This window comes from Nilaparvata lugens, chromosome 1 (genome assembly GCF_014356525.2).
Source record: "Nilaparvata lugens isolate BPH chromosome 1, ASM1435652v1, whole genome shotgun sequence".
Classification (NCBI taxonomy): Eukaryota; Metazoa; Arthropoda; class Insecta; order Hemiptera; family Delphacidae; genus Nilaparvata; species Nilaparvata lugens.
Window position 1 is genome coordinate 78,327,624 of NC_052504.1, and position 21,484 is coordinate 78,349,107.

At 32.1% G+C, this 21,484-nt stretch overlaps 1 protein-coding gene across 1 annotated transcript; it reads right to left on the reverse strand.

Moving 5' to 3' along the window:
- Positions 1-754: 754 nt before the first annotated feature.
- LOC111059584 (putative mediator of RNA polymerase II transcription subunit 26) lies at positions 755-17,028 on the reverse strand. The gene is given in 11 exon segments (XM_039441346.1): positions 755-1,908; positions 3,086-3,946; positions 5,676-5,741; positions 7,574-7,808; positions 8,699-8,942; positions 10,043-10,277; positions 11,579-11,720; positions 13,971-14,115; positions 14,696-14,859; positions 14,862-15,170; positions 16,733-17,028. Coding segments are annotated over 11 exon segments (2,643 nt in total). The 5' UTR covers positions 16,749-17,028; the 3' UTR covers positions 755-1,682.
- Positions 17,029-21,484: the final 4,456 nt, after the last annotated feature.

Genomic DNA, 21,484 nt, shown 5'->3' on the forward strand with positions numbered 1-21,484 from the left:
TGAAAACGAAAGCAAATTATCATTTAAAAGCAGGAGAAAAACATTCAGGATTAAAACTGGTTAAGTAGTAAATAATTGTCAGTTGATAAATGAATTGCTTAATATAACATGAGAATAGGTACCTAAGCATTCAGTTATACGGTACCGTACTTCTCATTCAAAAAATCCAAAGGTCAACTAAATTATTGGAAAACTTCCAGAGATTGGAAATTTAGTTGCATAATTGAAAATAATGCAGTCTAATTGTAGGCTTGTATCAAGAGATTTTAATTGAAAATTATTCAAACTTTGGATTCAAATAGAGTTCTAAAATAACAAAAGATTAAGGTATGACTTTATTCGGTAAACAGTCACCAATTATTATGGAAATTGAGACTCCGGATACGTTTATAACTCTAAAATAAATTTTATTCTTGTGTATCTTAAGCTAGTCAAAGATCGCTTGTGAATATATTTAGACATATAACATTTGAATGAACTGTTAATACATTTTGAGGAATATCTTATAGCACCAATCAACAATCCTGAACGATGATAATCAGTGCCCTACTTGTTCAATTTGTTAAATAATAAAATAAATACTCAAATTAGACACCTTATGAGGCTTTATATGGAGATATTAAGAGAAATTACTGAATTAGAAATTATTCTATTCAAGTTAAAAGACTTTCTTGAATGCTAATATTCCCAAAAGTATGTAGTTAAAATACAATCATATAAATGTTAATGTAATTCAATAGATTGTTACATTTCAAGGCACAGTTGGACAATCCCAAAAGAAAATTACTAAATTTCATCAATTTTCCAGTCGAAGAATGGGATTATGCTATTTATTAAACTCCCTAGATTTCTAAAAAAAAATACTTTTCAAATTTGAAATATACATGTTAATGAAAGTTTAAATTAATAAAAGTTATTTGAAGATGAATTAGCAAAGATTTAACTTAATCAAACTCAATCAATTTCTTGTTACGAGAGTTTAGAAGTTGTAGCAAAATGACTTATTACAGATTAATTTATGATTTTAAAAATAATTATTAAAAGTAAATGAATAAGAATTATTTAACGTGCATTTATTATGAAGAGCCACCTAAAATAAATTAAGATTAAAAATTGTAGTAAAAAAATGTAAAAGCTTACAAGAAAATATGAAAACTTGTTAGTAATATTATATCAGTCTAGAGTCGCTATAACGTAGAGAACATGCAAAAGTAATTTAAAATCAAATAAAATAATATATTGGGCGGAATCTTTGGAAGTTGAATTATTATACATTATTTGTTCAATATTGTGCTAGAAAATATGATGAGAAGTTGTTATGCCTACCAGTGAGCCTTCTTCAAGATGTAACAGGGACACTTATCTATCAATTCATCAATATTCACGTTTAAAATTTCACCGGTATTATTATAGCTTAATCAAAAATGGAATCATAATTATTTCATTAACTAAATGTGGATATTTGAATGATCCACTCAAGTTTTTTGTTAGGCCACTTTCACCTAAAAGATTAAAAAATACTTGCAATTTAGTTATCTTAAAGAAATTATTAAAAGTAGAATGAATATCATGATTCTACATAGATAAGAAATAAATAATGGCTTACAAAAATTAATTCGTTGAGAGAGAACATCGAAACTAACTTTAATGATTGCACATGAAGAGTGAACAGCAATTGATTCCTAAATGACAAGCCTTCGGACCCCGCAGTTGCAGCAGAATTTGGCAGCCAGAACGGGGAATTTTGATCCGCATTCGTGGCAGAAGTTGGCGGTCTGAGACGCACCCACCCCCACCACCGCCGCAGCAACCGCCCCCCCGCGAGTCGACGAGCACTCCGAGGAGCCGCCACTCCAGCACGTGTCCATCTCCACCGGACTCGACTGCTGCGGCGATTTGCGGTTCATGCTGCAACCAACAACAAAACACTGAATCAATCTTCATATTTTAATAAAACAAATAAATAAATGTTTATTTCCCCAAAAAACTAAAACTACTACATCAATTACAGAAAATATTAGATAAATTACAATTAACTACAATAGTTAGTTACAATAAAAATTTCTTATAATGTGTCCTCTACATGTTTAGTGTTTTCTGTGTGGAAATTGACCTACTATGCATCCACTATGGCCTACCATGTTCTAGAGTAGGTTTTGTTTGTTTTATTGGGCGGATTATTAATTAGTTAGTGTTTAGTAAGTCAAGGTGGTTAGTTGTTGTTTTAAATAATGTTTTCTATGATTTGTCTTCCTTTGCTCATCAACCAATTGTGTACTATTGTTTTGAACTTTCTAGGATGATTAATCTGTTTTGAGTTTCATTGTAAAGAACTCATTCCCCACATGTGGGAAATTTCACCATTTAATTGATTTTGTACATACTGTATAAATGTTCATAATTTGTGAATAAAACAATATTTGATTTTTTACATCTCTCCATAAACTGTACAAAAGCCCTAGTCGAATATAAATCAATAGGACGAAGATACATAAAATTGAATTGACTCACTGAACATCAGAGATGTTCCATAATAAAAACCAATTTATGTATTGAAGGATGTTGTCTTGGATAGTTCAAAAATGTAATTAAAACTCAGACTACAACAATAACAACTGCAACTCAAGTTTTGACTAGTCCAAAGAAAGTTTCACTTCAACTTGATAACCATCGAACATATCATAAACACTGAAAATTAAAGGAGTGTAGCCTTCACTAGAAGTTACGAAAATGATATAAAAATTCTGTAATAATTACACATCAGTATGGTTAACTAGCAGAATATTTTGATGATTGACATGTTAGACTAAATCATGAGCGGCAACCACGATTGCTGATCTTTTATCACTTGTCATATTCAAGATCAAAATATTTAATTTATTCATACATGAACACAACAGATCACCAATCATTATCATAATTATGTCACCTTGCCACAAAGTGTCACCATTTAGATCGAATAAAGATTTTGTTTTAATAAATAAAAATAATTGTTCTTTTTAATATCGGTTGATTGGGGATGATAATGGTCAAACAGAAACTTGAGGTTTGTGATAGTTTTCGGGAATGGGTTCTGTTGATTTACCTGTTGTATGCGGAGTCAGTGATAAACTTGTTGGCTTGAGATCGATGCTTGTCGATGTGGTCTAAAGGTGTGAGCGTATTGGAAAGACTAGAGTTAGGAATTAGAGGAGAATAAGGATTGAGAGTTGAGGGCATGGCAAAAAGCTTTTCGAATTCTGACACCGACTTGAGCAGTTCTTGTTCAGCTGGACTAGTGTCAGCCAACGAACTGTTACTGTTTTTCAACAAATCGTTCGACGATCTCAGGGTTTTGTTGTCAGAGGAGCTATCATCACTCACATCACAGTTGTCGTTGAAATTATTGTTATTGTAATGGTTACTACCAGTTACTCCAAAAAGAAGATGTTCCATTTTAAGGTTGCTCTTGAGAAAGTCTCGGCCGCGACGCGGAGTCTCCACAACAGAGACAGACCGTTGAAGAGGTAGCTGCGCTTTCCTATCACAGCTCGGCACTTTAGCACTAGAACTTATACCCTTTCTCAAATTATTTCTACTGTTATCGAACGATTCGATACTGATTGTAGAACATAAACTAATAGTGCTCAAGCTCATCGGATTGAAGTTTTTGTCAACAATGCCGTCACATCTGTCAGCTAGCGTCGGAGTAACACGACTTTCGGCCTCGAGTCTTTCAAAGTCGTTGTCTAAATCGGAATCGGGAGAGCGATTGGAATTGTGGCTGGGAGACTGGATGGGTGCAAATTTGGCGAAAGCCGAATTGAAGGAGTTGAGGACAGGAGCAGTGGAAGAAGAGGGAGGCTGGGGCACGAGAGAGTGGACGAGGGCGTCGTCGTCATCAGACAGGCCAAGCAGCTCTTTCATTTGTCGCTCGGCCGACTTGTACGGGTCGTAATTCTCCATGCTACATCACAAAACACAAGCAGTCACCAACTGAAAATCACTCTCAAATACAAGAACATTTGAAATGACAAGAATTTGAATTCAGAGAAAAATAGCCAACATACTTTTTTAATTGTCCAATTCCTGACTTACTTTCTATAATTCATGGAAATCATTGACCTCTTTAAGAAACAAATGAAAATTAGAATTTTTATTCTGAATACTGTACTCGAAAGATGTTGAAATAAAGTTTTGTGGTGAACAATTTTTTTCCATTGCGAATGATGCTAACATAGGATTAGATTTTGCCTGTGCTGTGGTAATTGGAAATGCTTGTGTGATTTGATAAAATGATCAAATGTACATGGCGCCGGCAGGATTTGAACCCATGAACTAGATGGTGCTAGCAAACTGAAGTTTGTAAAACCCCACATCACTAGATCAGCCTGGCGAGCGTTGACAATGTTGGCCTGAATATTGATAGAATAGATGAATACAGTTTCTGGATTTCTCAAATTTATAATGGAATTAATAATGAATTAAATCGAAGAAAATACAGTTATCAAATGTTTTGAACAGCTTTTGTGTTGATAATTTATAATACATTCTGCAGATGAGTTGATTAACATCATATCAATCCAATAATTTATAAATATTTGCACAATTAAACTGAATTTCTTATTCCAAGTAAAATATAGTACTTGGAGAGAGCGAATACTTGGAAATGTGAAAAATGAATTAGGAGAAACTCTATTGGAAAAGGGACTGGGATAGTATAAGCTAACATTAAGTTGTATAATATTGCAGTTGATTGTTTACAGTACAAACACAGTATGAAAACGAGTTGGTGTATATTCACCATACCACAAAAAGTTGCATTTTCAATTTCTATGAGCCAAGAAGAGAGAAAATGCTACAGGAACTAATATACCAACTTTTCTCGTGCAAAATGAAAATGTAATTCCCACTAATAGAAAGCAGGAAACAAATAAACTGGAAGCTCAAGATAAGACAATACAGGGCGAAAATTGTAGAAGAAAGTAGTGATTAACTATTAAAATTGAACATAAAAAAATCGAATATTTACAAGTTGTTTTCAATTTCTCAAATGTGAAAGATAGAATTAAATATATTGTCAAGGGTAAGTGCTCTTAATTTGTCTAAAGTTAGTTAAGATTAACTATAATAACTTTATATTGCAATATAATTTTACCAAAGAATTTTTCAACCAAACTACGTCAAACGCATTCGTTATCAACAATAATGGAATGAACGTTGAACTTTATTCAGGGAAATGAAACGAAACGAACACCACATAGAATCTGAGAGCAAAAAACGAAGCTAGGGGCAACAGAATACAGGACAATTAGGTCAGAGTAAGTCCCACAAATGCCTGGTTCCGTTAAAGAAGAACAACTGAAAATACATTAAAGAGATATTTTTATATTATTTGGTTTCTCAAACGCAAAAAAATCATACATATGATGGATGATCAAGGATATATTATTTGGTTATTAAATCTGAATTGTCCTTACAAGGTTACATTTTCACCAAATAATTTTCCAACAAATTTAATCAAGTCAAACTCATTTAATAACAAACAACAATACGATTTTTTCCAGGGAAATAGCAGGCAAAAAAGTCATTCAATCATAAGCTATAAGCAGCATAGGGATTACGGTGCAAAATAGTCTACTGGAATAAGGGGTGTGAAAATGAAAATTTATGAATTTCTCTGAACTTCTACTCACACAACTGGAAAACGTTTTGGCAGCATTGAAGTGACTACATGTTTTACTACCCGGGGTAGTATGATCCTAGAGAAATTCCTATTTTAATAATTTCTATAAACTTTTCATATTTGCAGAGTTGGTGAAAATTATGGAAATATATTTATTTCAGAAGGTGATTTGACAGTAAGTTTCATTAGGGATCGCCATTCATTTTTCTTGAAATTCTGTATCCATATTATGTGTGTCATATGACTAACTTCCCATTTGAGAAAATGAAGTTAGATTCAAAATGGAGGTTCCAAGATGGCGGACCAAATTTTGGAGCGACGGGAAAGTTGTTTTCTTTTTTAATCGAATAGGATCTCAATGGAACCTCCTATTGACAAATTATTATCCTTGTGAAAAAAATGTTGAACAGTTTATACATAATTTCCACCAACCCTGTATATCTCATAATAAAACTACATAACTGCTTTTTATTCTCAAAGTATCCGATCATTGAATGAATATTGGATAATGTAACAATTATTGCTAAAATTCAAGGTTTTGGTTGATCAAAAACAACAGCAGTAGCATGGTTCTACATGGAATGCGATTTAGACTTTTGCATTTGAATCTTTCAATACATCACATACATTGAATAACAAACAAAATGTCAGGTATAATGAATTTTATACAACCAACCTACTCTAAGCTAAGAGAAAACAGAGTAAAAATTAAATCATAACCAATCTGAAACTTTATTATCAGAAGGATTGAGATACGAGTAATATTCACGATACAACTGATTGAAACACCCAATAATTTAATAGAAAGATTTAAACGTCAACTGATTCGGCTGTCTTAATAATAGATTGATAATAAAACTGCATTATTGTTGTTTTACTTCGATAATATTGATTGAGATGGAATAGGTAGAAGCAATATTATTAGAATTACTAATTCATAGAAAACAGTAAGTTTTTCAAAAATCAACTATTTGAAGAAAATTTCATCTTCTTTCCAAATACAAGAAAGCATTGTTAGTAAATTCTCAAAAATCTGATACAGAAAAAACTATCTTTAAATTTATTTTAATTTTGTAATTTCCATTTGAACAAAATAATAGAATCACGTGAGAATCATTTTTCTATGAAACATGTAGCACTGTTTAAAACAAGAATTACCCACTCATTTTTGAACTAAACACTGAATTTATCTTTCTAGTGTGTACACCTTGGATGTTGTAATCATGGAAATTGATGAGGTAAACTTTAAACATTGATTAAGTGAAAAAAACAAGTGTTAAATGGCGTCCGTTTTTACTCATACACGTCTGAAGACAACGTTGTGGTTGTGAGATGTCCATACTTCTCTGAAACATTATACGTGGTAGCTCTCAAATCTTATGCTCTTGTTTCAGTCAGGGTTTTGAGAGTACGTTGTTTGTTTTACACTTGTATTGAGGTACCATAAGAAATAGACTTTGGTGGAGTGGACGGACATCAGAAGAAGTACTAATAACTAGAAGTACTAATAACAGTCTAACTGTTATTTCGAATCATCTATATTCCTCTGCCCAACCAAATGCATTTATAGAGGTTGTAGGTTGTTTGTAGAGCACACTCAAATGAAATATAATATTGGTAAATATTCATCAAATAACATACGGATAATTGGTTAACTTGTATTTTGCGTCTGATATAAAACTGAGTATTTAACAATTGGAAAAAGAAAAGTTACTAATCAACATTACAAACTTAGTAATATAGCATGGTTTGAGACAATATTACAGGTAATATTATTGTTTGGTTGATTAGAATCTGAAAACAATGGTAACGACATGAATCCTAATTTATATGCTCCAATAGTATGATGTAATGCAAATAAAATTGCGAGATAGTTTGACAACAATATTGTAGATGGGGGACACTGACCTCTTTTCAAATTTCATCGCAGCTTCAACCTTCATTTCGTTACTAGTTTCTTTCCTTATCATGGGCAACTGTTTTCTTCTCAAAGCGGTTGTTTCTATTGATTCGAAACCTTGATGTTGCTCCATATTGCTCTCACTTTGTTTCACGCTAAGCGATTTTGAGCTGTCCACTGAGCTAGACTCTTTTATTGGTGGGAGGGCGAAAGTTTTGTTTCTTGGATTAGTGATTTCGCATCCTTTAGAATCGAAATTATTTATTTTCCACAAACGGCCAACTGATTCGTTATAATATAACACCGCACAAGAATCGGATTCTGCTCCCCCCGTGGAGGGCAATTCAATGATAGGAGCATTTTCCACTTCCGTTGGGGATCTTCTTCCAATCACAGGGAATCTACTTTTCCACTTTTCAACTCCAACATCGTTCTTATTCTTAGTAGAAGTTTGAATTTTACTTTTTAAAGACACTTCAACAGTTGGCTTGTTAACTTTTCTGGAAGGAATCTTCGATTTTAAATTTTTTCGCAACATACTCTTTCTATTATCAGTTTCTGGAAATGTATGTGTTCTCTTATCCTCAACTCGTTTGTTTTTATTTCAACATTGTCAAGTGCAGTTTTATTAAAATCAAGACCAGAATTTGGACTGTTAATCTTTTTTGATTTGATGGAATCTATTTTTCTTACTTTATTCCGAGTCTTCAATTTTTCTTTCGTTCTATCTAGTTTGAGTTCTTTATTTTCATAACCCATACTCATATTTCCTCTGGACATATTCACATCATTATTATCAACATCACTGTAACTAGATTCCCTTGTAACGGAAGATCTCTCAAGATTGCGGTTGTCTTCCAAGTTTCTATCACTTTCTATGATGTAACTTAATCTATCATACTCAACATTTTCAAAAGTTTGGGCATCGGATTCCAATCTATCATCAATCGTTCCAACACTTTCTTTCTGGAATTTATCATTCAAGTGAACATCTTCTTTGGTAAAGCTTCTATTCAATGGTTCTTCATTAATTGCTGAGTTAACATGCTCATAGTCAACGTACTCTGATATATTTTCCTTTCTTATGTTCATTGATAAATGGAAATCATTGTGGCTGTTTTCATTTAGTTCACTACTTCCAATGTCGATCTTATTATTTTCAATAGAATCCTCATTTGTCCTGGTAAACGTAACGTTTTCCACACTCTCAATCTCATCATCATTCACAAATTGATCTTTACTATTTGAGGACTGAATAGCAAGAGCATTTTCATACTGAGACTCATTTTCATACTGAGGCTCCTTTTCACAGCCATCAGTGTTATCAACAACAGATCCATCCCTACAAAGGGAGGAGACCAATCCATCTCCAGGAGTCTCAGAATGTTCATCAGAAACATTAACATTGCAAAATTTCTGCTTCAAACTTTCAATCAAATCTACACTTTCAAAGCTTAGCTTCCTATCTGGAGACAGAATCTCATGAATACTTCCCCACTGGAAATTGTACTCATCTTTCGTGCTCGTAAAAATTCGTTCATTTTTGTCAATGGAAGAAATGACTGAACTCTTGTCTGAACAGCTAGTTCTGCAAGATTTTTCATCAATAGATGAACACGATTTGAACTTGGTAAAACTTTGAGCACTATTAGGACGATGATATTGTTTCTTCTCAATGGAATTGTGCTCTTCATCTTCTGACACACTTCCCTGACAACTGCTGTGTCTGCTTCTTGGGGCATCCAGAGTATGGATTGAAAGCATTGAAAACAAACTCTTCTTCACTTCAAACATGCGTTCTCTTTGTTTAACACAACATTCTGTTAAATCCTTTCTATAAAACAACAGTAAATCCGATTCAGACTTACTTTTTTGGCAGTTTGAACACAGATTCTCTTTGCAAACGATTTTTGGATTTGAGAACAGCATTTCTAAACTTACTTTCGGTTCATTTTCAGCTGACAAATCCACATCATCTTCAAACTCATTAGGGAGGAAAACTTCATTGTTTTCAACATTCTCAAGCCTCAGTTCAGGGCTGGCAGATTCTTCCATGAAAAAACTGTTTACACCCACATCACAATTCCCTGAGCATTCTGATGCGTTACCATTTTCTGAAAATCTATAAGACTTGAGATCATCAATCGAAGCATCATCAGCACTTTCTACTGGGGTTTCAATATTATTGATTAGCTTAGAATCATTCACAATATTATCATCATGATCATCAGAGCACCTATCAACTAAAAGTATCGGATCTCCATCAGGTCTGTCAGTAGCAAGATATTGGGGATCATTTTCAATATTTTCCGTACTACGAAGCATATTTGATGACGAATTCAACTGTTGTATAACATTATCACACTCTCTAGAGAGTATATCAATTTGATTCGGTTGAGGACCTTCTTTGTCTCTGCCAGTGAAATGAACTATATCATTACTAATTAATAAATCCGGTTTGAAAGCTTGTATTTTACCAGCAAACTCGTTTCGACTTGACTTCCTGGCCGAACTCTGTTTAAATTTGAAATATTTTGATTCTGTCCAGGAGTAATTGGGGATATGTTACAAGAGGCACTGAAAATATCATCTTTCACAGATTTAGGGGTGGTTTTAGTATCTCTTCTAGCTTCATTTTTCAATTCTTGTTGAGTAACCTGCCTTCCTCTAGTTCGATTATTTTGATTGACATTATTATTGATTGCCTTATTCCTGGAAAATTAAAACAAAATAGGTCATTAAAATACATCCAGGCACTAGACTTGAAATAAGTTTCTGCAGAAGGGTCTATGATAAATTTGTTCAATTTTATCCAAATTATAAAAACAGAGTGGGGCAGATTAGTTAGCTTATTTGGTTACTAAATAGAATCAAAACATTCTAAATTTATCTAGTTTTATAAGGTTATTGAAATTCACTTGGATAATCTCACAGGAAGAACTTACAGAGGGTTGAATCAGGGCAACCGGGACAATGCAGATCACATTTTGAAATGCAAGCCGGCCTGCACTGAAAAGATGCGTTATTTGCCTAATGCAATTTATAAAACCGAATAACAGTAGAAGGTGGGGCAGTGAAACGGCACTATTTTAGGTATTCAAATAACATTGTTATTTAAAAATGGTTACTTTTTGAATATTACTCCAATAAGGTGGCGACCATCATTTTCCACACATTGTTCAAGTCTCACACTGAAATTACAACTAGCACGCCGTAACACCTCTGGTGTTATTACAAGCATTTCTTGTGATATCCGCATTTTTGAGTCCTGTATGTTGCTGGACGAGTCTCAAAATCTCGGGGGAAAAAGGAGGCCATTAAATATTCCCATTCCAATGGATCGAACGTTTCGGGAAATAATTTCTCATATGGTCAACACTTCTTACTCTGGCCGTATGGCTAGTTGCTTTATCTTGTTAAAATGAGTGTTCTCATTCACATGAAATCGTCGAAGTTGAGGAATGAGGAGTCTGTTCAGCATTTGAACATAGCGAGCTGATATTAATGTAACCGTGTAGCCGTTGTAAAAAAATATGAACCAATTATTCCGTTCGAAGACATCACACATCAAACAGTTACTTTTACCAAATGGAGTGGACTTTCGTGAAGTTCTTGAGAATTTTGAACAGTCCAATACCAAAAATGTTGTCTGTCTATAAGTTGGTGAGAATTTCAGTGTGAGACTTGAACAATATATGCCAAATTATGTTCGCCACTTTACTTTAGTAATATTAAAAAAAAATCCTGTATAAACCCAAAATTTCCATTTTTTGCTCTTACGATTTATTGGAATTACTTGGAAATATTATTTTTGAAATATATTTCAATACGGGACCTGAAATAGTGCTGTTTGACTGCCAAACCTTGTAGATAAATGTAAAATGTAACAGCTACTTTGTATTTTGCTCGAAGAATAAACACGATATTCGTACAAGTTTTGTTTTAATTGAGAAGCAAAATAGGCAAACTAATCTGTTCCATCCTGTGGAAGCGAGTAAATGTGAGTGACTTACTTTGCAGCATCCGGAGTTGGTTTCTTCATAGGAGAAACACTTCGACGACTATTTCTGGCAGGCTGATTTCTCTTGAACGAGTCCACTGTGTTGGCAGTGTTGGTTTTGGGCGAGACATTGCTCATCGTTTCTCGATTCATACCTGCTCGAAAATAATACATTTGTATTGGAATAAACTGTAATATTGGGTTTCATACGTTTACATATACTAGTATTTGGTATCCCATCATGTCAAATGTACAATAAGTGAGTGAACAATAAATTAATAAGAAATTATGAATTCAGGGCTACTTTCTTGTATTTATAAAAACTAGTAGTTACAATTTTTATTCTTGTTTTATTATTTTATTAATTTTAAAAGATACTATAATTCTATTTTATAAATAATAAGAAATTATATTCATTATAAGCTGAAAACATGAAAACAACCGATATATCATCAATTAGTGTCTAATATTGTTAGGAGAACGCAACCGAAGATCAATTCTTGAGCTAATGAACAATTATTAACAATATTATAGTCAACCGCGCGAAGATAATCCGATAGAAATTGGAACAGCTGACTAGCATCTCACTCCCTTCCTTCCAAAAGACTGGTGCTTGTAAAGACAGACCACTAGAATAAACCTAGCAATTGATTGTATAATACTTGTTTGGCTAAACCTGGCAATCAATCTTATAATATTTGCTCACTGGCATTCTGGTGGAGATCGTCAGTGCACCAACAGGGAAGCTACTGAGGAAGCTTTAGACCTTTACAGTCTGGTCTAAAACATATTGATACCATATCCTTCTTGAGTTGTAGTTGTAAATCTGCTCTCTTTGCTGAAAGATATGCCAGTCCAACAGCAACACAGAGATGAAGAAATATTATTGATGATTAAATAATATTGACTCAGGACCAAAATCTCAAGTTTTATAAATTTTGGAGAACAATGTTCCAGTCGAATTGAACAAGTGAAGGAGCAGAAGAGCATTTAAGCATGCCCCCACAACACAATAGCATGACTGATATAGCAGTGGTAATCTGTAACTAGGTACTCCAGAGAAACATGACTTCTTAGCTTTTGCATTGGGCACACAATTTTTGAGAATCTGTTACAGATCATGTTATTAGGAAGCTTACATGTCAAGTTATCTTGAAACAAGCATCTTCAAGCTAGTTTCGTTTACGAGTACAAAGAATAATGCATGAACGCAACATGTAACCTGATCGTTTTTCAAAGGGAAGATAAAACAAATTTCCTCTAAAAACACTTCACTTATATGGGCTACTTTTGTACAAATTAATAAAAACTTGTAGTATCCTTTATTATTAAAAACTTTAAAATATTTCAACGACTAGTTTCGACCATAACTTTAGTCATTTTCAACTTGAAAATGACCAACTTGAAAAATGACCCAAGTTATGGTCGAAACTAAAGTCCGTGAGAAATTACTCTTAACACGGCTCTTTCTCGATGACGGAGAGGTCCGAGGTCTATCCTCCACTAATCTCTCCCACTACCTAGCAGCATTCTCCTTCTTTTGTGTCTGTGTGGGAGAGCTTTGTAACGCGTCGCGCCCACTCCCCTCCACTGACAATGTTTCTGTATGTTAAGTTAAAGCGTTGAGTTATGTTAACAGCGTAAAGCGAAATGACACGGCGGACCCAATTGTGCGCAGGATTTCCGTCTGTGTCTGTGCTACAAACTTTTTTTTTTTAATTTCTTTATTCATCAAATTCACAAAATACATCTGAACAGTGTCAAATTACAACAAGAATTATGAAATATCGTCACAAAAATCATCCTTTACACATAAAGAAGTCACAAATTTTGATAAAAAACAAGATTCTAAAATCTTGCAGTCAAATTGACATACTCCTGCAAAGAGTATAGGGATAGTCCCACCAAATATTCCTTCAATTTTTTTTATGGAAGGTGAACTGTGGAAGGAGAAGTGGGTTTCTCCTCTTCATGTTAAAAGTAATATCTCACAGACTTTAGTCGTTGAAATATTTAAAAGTTTTTAACAATAAAGGGTACTACAGGTTTATATATTGTTTTTATTAATTTCCTAATGTAACTACAGTATAGATGGAAATAAATTAGAAATTGCTGACTTCAAATGCTAATTAATGAATAATTATTATTAAACGAAAATCGTAATTAAATGCTGCAAATCACCCCGAAGATACTGCAAATATTGACAACTATTTAACAGCTAGATGAAAATTCGATGAGCGCTACAATTCAAAAATTATTTTCCAGCCCGGGAATCGAACCCGGTACCTCCTAATTGCTAGTAAGGAATGCTTATCCTTACACCAAACTGACAATCTCTGGATAACAGTTTAGATATACAGATAACAGTATATATATTGAATAATTATCACTATATGCGAACTCACTTGTAACAGTTCTTGATGACAGTGAGCTCGATCGTGTTCTGGTGAGCCTGTCGGCGGCCGGAGATGGATCTCTAGTGCAAGTTTTAGGCGAACATTTTTCGCTGATTGAAGCACGTCTTGTTCTGTTCAACAGGGGCGCCTTATACTGGTCAACAAGAGAAGTTCATTACAAATCACCTAACACTATTAGTTGAGGGGAATAGAAATGGAAAAAAATGAATTTAAAAAATAACCAGAAAAATCTTAGATCTAGCAAATAAAAAAAAGTATCATCTGGCACTATTTAAAATGCCATACCTCATTACGATTTCAACCAATTTACAACTAACTATCTAAAAACTAAGTTTAAAATGAAGTCTCATTTCAATTGAAAAAGAGCTGATCCTGAAAAAATAAGCAAAATTTCTGCACTACCGTACTTCACTTTCAATAATTAAGCTAAAAATCATTCAGAAGATGCTCTAAAATTGACAGGTCTACAAGATGCTCAAACTAAGGTTAATAATATCAGATACAGAACTACAGAGTCAGCTTCTGAAATAAAAATATTCAACATAATATAGAGTGGACGAACTTCACGGCATCACATCAGACTGCTGGTGTATTGGTAATCACGATATTTTTGGTAACTACTACGAGTTAAATACATTAGTTTTATGGAGTTCGTAGTACCCTCCAATATATATGAATTATTGTGATAATGTTTTGACAGACTGAGTGTTTACCTTAGTTCGAGCTTCGAGCCTTTCTTTAGCTTGAATACTAGCTGGACTTTTAGGTCGGATGCGAGAGCTGTGTTCCTTGCACCATTCCAAGTGTCTGTCGTAGGCTTTTGGCCCGAAGTACCTGTCACAATAGAGACACTTTTCGTGGTCGACTGGCTTGGCGGGAGGGGCAGGAGCCCCGCTGTCTGACGACGGACCCCCTTTGCAGCTCTAATCGCCCTAACAAACTCCAAATGCTTCTCCTTCCATTTTGATTGTGTTTTCCTAATTGGCGACTTATCGACTTTCTTCTTTTGAGTGATAACTGGTAGGAACTCGGCAAGATCTGTTCCTTGCAGACGTTGCTTGGCAGAATCGAATACCTTTCTCTTCTTGATTAGTGACTTTTCACAGTACTTTGCATGCTTGGAAAGAGCATCTGGACGGAATGTGCGTCCACATGAGTTGCAAGGCAGTAAAACGGACGGAATTGATTCTGAAAAATAAAATGTTCAATTAAAATTCTCTAAATAGGTAGTTGAATATTATTTGAAGTACATATTCAAGTTGAACGCTCCAATCCGTTGATTGTTTTTTCCAACTCATACTTAGGTACATATAAGTTTATTGCTTTTTTGTGAGAAGTAACTAATTATTTACATAATCTAGTATTTATATCATCATCTAACCAAAGTCATATCATGGTAAAAATAATATTCAACTTTTATTTTGTGAATATTTTTCTATTACTAAAGAAAACCGCTAAACGTATAACTGCTAAATTGAAAAAATAAATTATTATATGAATGAATCACGTTTTTCTATAATAATGTGGCAATAAAAAGGCATAGGCCTAATAAATAGTAGTTTCAGTTTGCATAAACTTTAAAAACCATTTAAAACAATACATACGGTTAACGTATGTTATTTTATTTTAGAGATTGACTACTAATAATAAGTCATATTAAACTTGAATTAAATTTATATATTTTTTTCAAGATTTAGATGTAATGAATTACATTCATAACAAGTTAAAATAGTTTGATCTGAGGAGTCTTTAAAACAGTTTTACTATTTATAAGTTATAAATGTTATATTATTAATAGTAGAGTTTTAATTCTAATACTAAACTCAAGTCTTGCTTTTTAACTTCAGTTACTAGAAATAGCCTACGGTTCAGAAATAGTAAAGATAGTATGTAGTATGAAGTACTATGAAACTGTACTAGAAATAGTACTCAACTTTAGGTACCTGATTTTCAACTTCAGTTACTAGAAATAGTACAGTATTACATAGTAGGCCTACATACCGTATAGCAATAGATTTTTTCAGAAAAATCTCTGGTTAGATAACAATTTGATCACACAGATAAAATGTAACTTATTGGCTTAATTTTAGCCGACATTCAAAAATATGGTAATTTTATGGTTTCAATCAAAATTATAGTTTTACTTGTGTAGAACTTTCAAGGGTGTAGCTTCAGACTACAAGTATTAACCACAACTTGTGTACAACAGTAGTAGAAACATTGATACCACAGTAGATTAACTAAGATAAAAAAATAGGTAGTTATTTTTATTAGGTACCTCTAAAAATAGTAAGTAATCTATAGCCATAAAAATTTATAAAGTAGGAAGTTTAATATGAAATACATTGAAGTTATTGAGCAAGCCAATGAATAAAACTTTCAACTGAAAACCTTCAGAGCTGAGTAGCATTGAGACAAGTTTCCTTATATAGATACACCTTCAAATAGAAATAATAATCAACAGAGTTCAGTATAAATTGAATAATAACAGAATTCTAGAAGAAATATAATAAATGTAATTTTTACTAGACAATCTAGTTACAGAAGTATAATAATTATAAATCCAGGGGTTCTGGAAAAATGTATTGTCAACTCTCAAGGTTAGAATTGGATGTGACTCAATACCCAAGTAATAATGGATGGAATAGACGTATTTTATTAACATCTCAATAGCTAAACATAAATTAAATTAGATAATACAATTAATTGTATTCAATTTTAATGTTTTATTTACACATGTTTACACTTACCTTCTGGCTCAGCCATCTTTGTTGCTGTGGGCAACGGCAACCAGCCTACGGTCTACGGTTTACAACGATTGGTCGATTGAATAAAATGTTTTTGCATCGTAGGAGTTTACAACTGGGGGATGAGCAAATTGTAAAGAAAATTAAACCTAAAAAACAGGACAATAATCTAAAATAAACAATTATTAGAAAGTTTCCAGTATTTTTCTATGTTTCAACAAAATTTATGATAACATTGGAGCTGGAGATTGATAAAAAATTTTCGTCTGTCTGTACATTTACATTTTTGTGTGTCGACTGACGAACTATCAATAAGAACTATCGATACAATATCGATGTCGATAAAAAATATCGCTTGATATTTTAATGAAGATTCTTCCGTTTAGTTTTAAGATCTGAGTAATAATAATATAAATTGAACTTATTTTGATAATTTTTCAAAATTTTCTCAATAATCAAAAGTGTTCTATATTGCTGAATATCACAGAATTGATACCAATATACATAGTTGAATTACGAATCGATCATCTCTTTCTAGTCAATCGATAAATATGATGCAATGCAATCATGTTACCCGCCGTTTTCAAATTATTTTAGTTTTTACAAAAAAAAAAATACTATTACTGTACTACAGATTTCTATTCTTGTCCAATTAATGATTTTAATTTTTCTACCGGTTTGTAAGTACAATATATTATTCAATCTTACAAAATACATAAATCAATAAACTTATTTGGTTTGAGTTCATAGGCCTACAGACCAAATTACATTACCATAATATCCTAATATAGTAGACTTATTTTATTGTACGGTAAATATAGGTCTAAACTTTTATGATATTAACACATATTTTTTATAATATGATGATTATCATGAACTAAGTAGATTCATAGATAAATATGAGTATGCTATTTTCCGTGGTATCCTAGTTTATTATTGTCATCATGATAAAATATTATGAAAAACGTTTAGATAAAATAATAACTTACAACTTGTAGAATATGACTAACAATAGCCTAATCAAATCACTTTTGAACTAAAGCAAACTAGCTAAACGTATAACTGCTAAATTGAAAAAATAAATTATTATATGAATGAATCACGTTTTTCTATAATAATGTGGCAATAAAAAGGCATAGGCCTAATAAATAGTAGTTTCAGTTTGCATAAACTTTAAAAACCATTTAAAACAATACATACGGTTAACGTATGTTATTTTATTTTAGAGATTGACTACTAATAATAAGTCATATTAAACTTGAATTAAATTTATATATTTTTTTCAAGATTTAGATGTAGTGAATTACATTCATAACAAGTTAAAATAGTTGATCTGAGGAGTCTTTAAAACAGTTTTACTATTTATAAGTTATGAATGTTATATTATTAATAGTAGAGTTTTAATTCTAATACTAAACTCAAGTCTTGCTTTTCAATTTCAGTTACTAGAAATAGCCTACGGTTCAGAAATAGTAAAGATAGTATGTAGTATGAAGTACTATGAAACTGTACTAGAAATAGTACTCAACTTTAGGTACCTGATTTTCAACTTCAGTTACTAGAAATAGTACAGTATTACATAGTAGGCCTACATACCGTATAGCAATAGATTTTTTCAGAAAAATCTCTGGTTAGATAACAATTTGATCACACAGATAAAATGTAACTTATTGGCTTAATTTTAGCCGACATTCAAAAATATGGTAATTTTATGGTTTCAATCAAAATTATAAAGTTTTACTTGTGTAGAACTTTCAAGGGTGTAGCTTCAGACTACAAGTATTAACCACAACTTGTGTACAACAGTAGTAGAAACATTGATACCACAGTAGATCAACTAAGATAAAAAAAAAATAGGTAGTTATTTTTATTAGGTACCTGTAAAAATAGTAAGTAATCTATAGCCATAAAAATTTATAAAGTAGGAAGTTTAATATGAAATACATTGAAGTTATTGAGCAAGCCAATGAATAAAACTTTCAACTGAAAACCTTCAGAGCTGAGTAGCATTGAGACAAGTTTCCTTATATAGATACACCTTCAAATAGAAATAATAATCAACAGAGTTCAGTATAAATTGAATAATAACAGAATTCTAGAAGAAATATAATAAATGTAATTTTTACTAGACAATCTAGTTACAGAAGTATAATAATTATAAATCCAGGGGTTCTGGAAAAATGTATTGTCAACTCTCAAGGTTAGAATGGATGTGACTCAATACCCAAGTAATAATGGATGGAATAGACGTATTTTATTAACATCTCAATAGCTAAACATAAATTAAATTAGATAATACAATTAATTGTATTCAATTTTAATGTTTTATTTACACATGTTTACACTTACCTTCTGGCTCAGCCATCTTTGTTGCTGTGGGCAACGGCAACCAGCCTACGGTCTACGGTTTACAACGATTGGTCGATTGAATAAAATGTTTTTGCATCGTAGGAGTTTACAACTGGGGATGAGCAAATTGTAAAGAAAATTAAACCTAAAAAACAGAACAATAATCTAAAATAAACAATTATTAGAAAGTTTCCAGTATTTTTCTATGTTTCAACAAAATTTATGATAACATTGGAGCTGGAGATTGATAAAAATTTTCGTCTGTCTGTACATTTACATTTTGTGTGTCGACTGACGAACTATCAATAAGAACTATCGATACAATATCGATGTCGATAAAAAATATCGCTTGATATTTTAATGAAGATTCTTCCGTTTAGTTTTAAGATCTGAGTAATAATAATATAAATTGAACTTATTTTGATAATTTTTCAAAATTTTCTCAATAATCAAAAGTGTTCTATATTGCTGAATATCACAGAATTGATACCAATATACATAGTTGAATTACGAATCGATCATCTCTTTCTAGTCAATCGATAAATATGATGCAATGCAATCATGTTACCCGCCGTTTTCAAATTATTTTAGTTTTTACAAAAAAAAAATACTATTACTGTACTACAGATTTCTATTCTTGTCCAATTAATGATTTTAATTTTTCTACCGGTTTGTAAGTACAATATATTATTCAATCTTACAAAATACATAAATCAACAAACTTATTTGGTTTGAGTTCATAGGCCTATAGACCAAATTACATTACCATAATATCCTAATATAGTAGACTTATTTTATTGTACGGTAAATATAGGTCTAAACTTTTATGATATTAACACATATTTTTTATAATATGATGATTATCATGAACTTAGTAGATTCATAGATAAATATGAGTATGCTATTTTTCCGTGGTATCCTAGTTTATTATTGTCATCATGATAAAATATTATGAAAAACGTTTAGATAAAATAATAACTTACAACTTGTAGAATATGACTAACAATAGCCTAATTACTTTTGAACTAAAGCAAACTAATATTTTACTTCAGTTATAACTAGGCCTATAGCTACAAGTTTGTGTGAAATACCTTTCTGATAAGTGAGAAAAAACCCTAGGGTACGGTAGGTACAATAAAATTAATATTAAAATGAAAAATTTTCCTACACTTTTACAACGTTTTTCCATAAGCACAACTTTTCTTCCGACTTGAAGTCTTCTCCTTCTCCTTTTCCTGATTGGACAAATGTCCTCTCGTTACGGTACCTACCATATAGGTATTTCTTTTTTCCCTGCAACGAATTGAATAGCTTTGGAAATTCGCTATCAAAGCTATTCAATTCGTTGCGGGAAAAATAAATATTTATGGTAGGTACAGTATCGAGAGGACATTTGTCCAATCAGGAAAAGGAGAAAGACTTCAATTGAAGTCTTCTAAATAAAAAACCTAAACTTAATTCTTATATTCCAATCTTATAATAATAGGTGGAAAACATGATTATTTTTCACATAGAATTATTCCTCAAAATAACATCAATTAATATATTATGTATATCCATATATAAAATCTGAGTACCCTTTTTAAAATATATCGTCACGACATGTTTAGGCTTCTAGGCCTATGCCATTTACAAGTGATTGGATAATAAATAAATAATAGGTACGGTACGGTACTAATTTAAGATTCTTATTATTTTAATCTTGCATTAGTATTTATTTATTTTCCAATCACTTGAAAATGTTATTAGTAGCCGAAACATGTCATGACGATATAATTTAAAAAGGGTGCTTAGTATATTCAAAAGTAGCCCTAAAGAAAAAAAGACAATGTATATCCATATTAAATGTGATTCGATCTAATCATTGAACTAAAATGGATGTGAATGAAATAATATTTTATGAATCAAAACTATTTGACAAAAAAATATTATTAAATAGTAGTAGCCTATAAGTCTTAGGATGAGTGGAAGAGCCTATATATATCTTATTCATGGAAAACAATCGAAAATTTACAATATTATTGCAGAAATAGGACTTTTATTTGTTAATAATAATAATATAAAGTGACCTGGCTGGCTCAGGTCTGGTGTCAGAGTTTTCAGGTCGATCGCAACTGATCAATTTTAGGGCCTCTGACTTAACGACTGCTTTTTAGGTAGCCGGGACCGACAAATTAACATGTCCACCTTTGATTATTTGCTATTATAGGGACTTTGTTTCATCTCTCAATTAGACCCCTACATATCAAACTACATGTCTTCGGTATAGGCATTAATGAATTAAGATGGGTCATTATTTGTTCGTACAAATGACTGTAGGTATGTAGGGAAAATTAATGATGTAATGATACTTCAAGAAATGTAGGAAAATGAATTGAATTATTGATCCTTACTTTTTATTGAAAG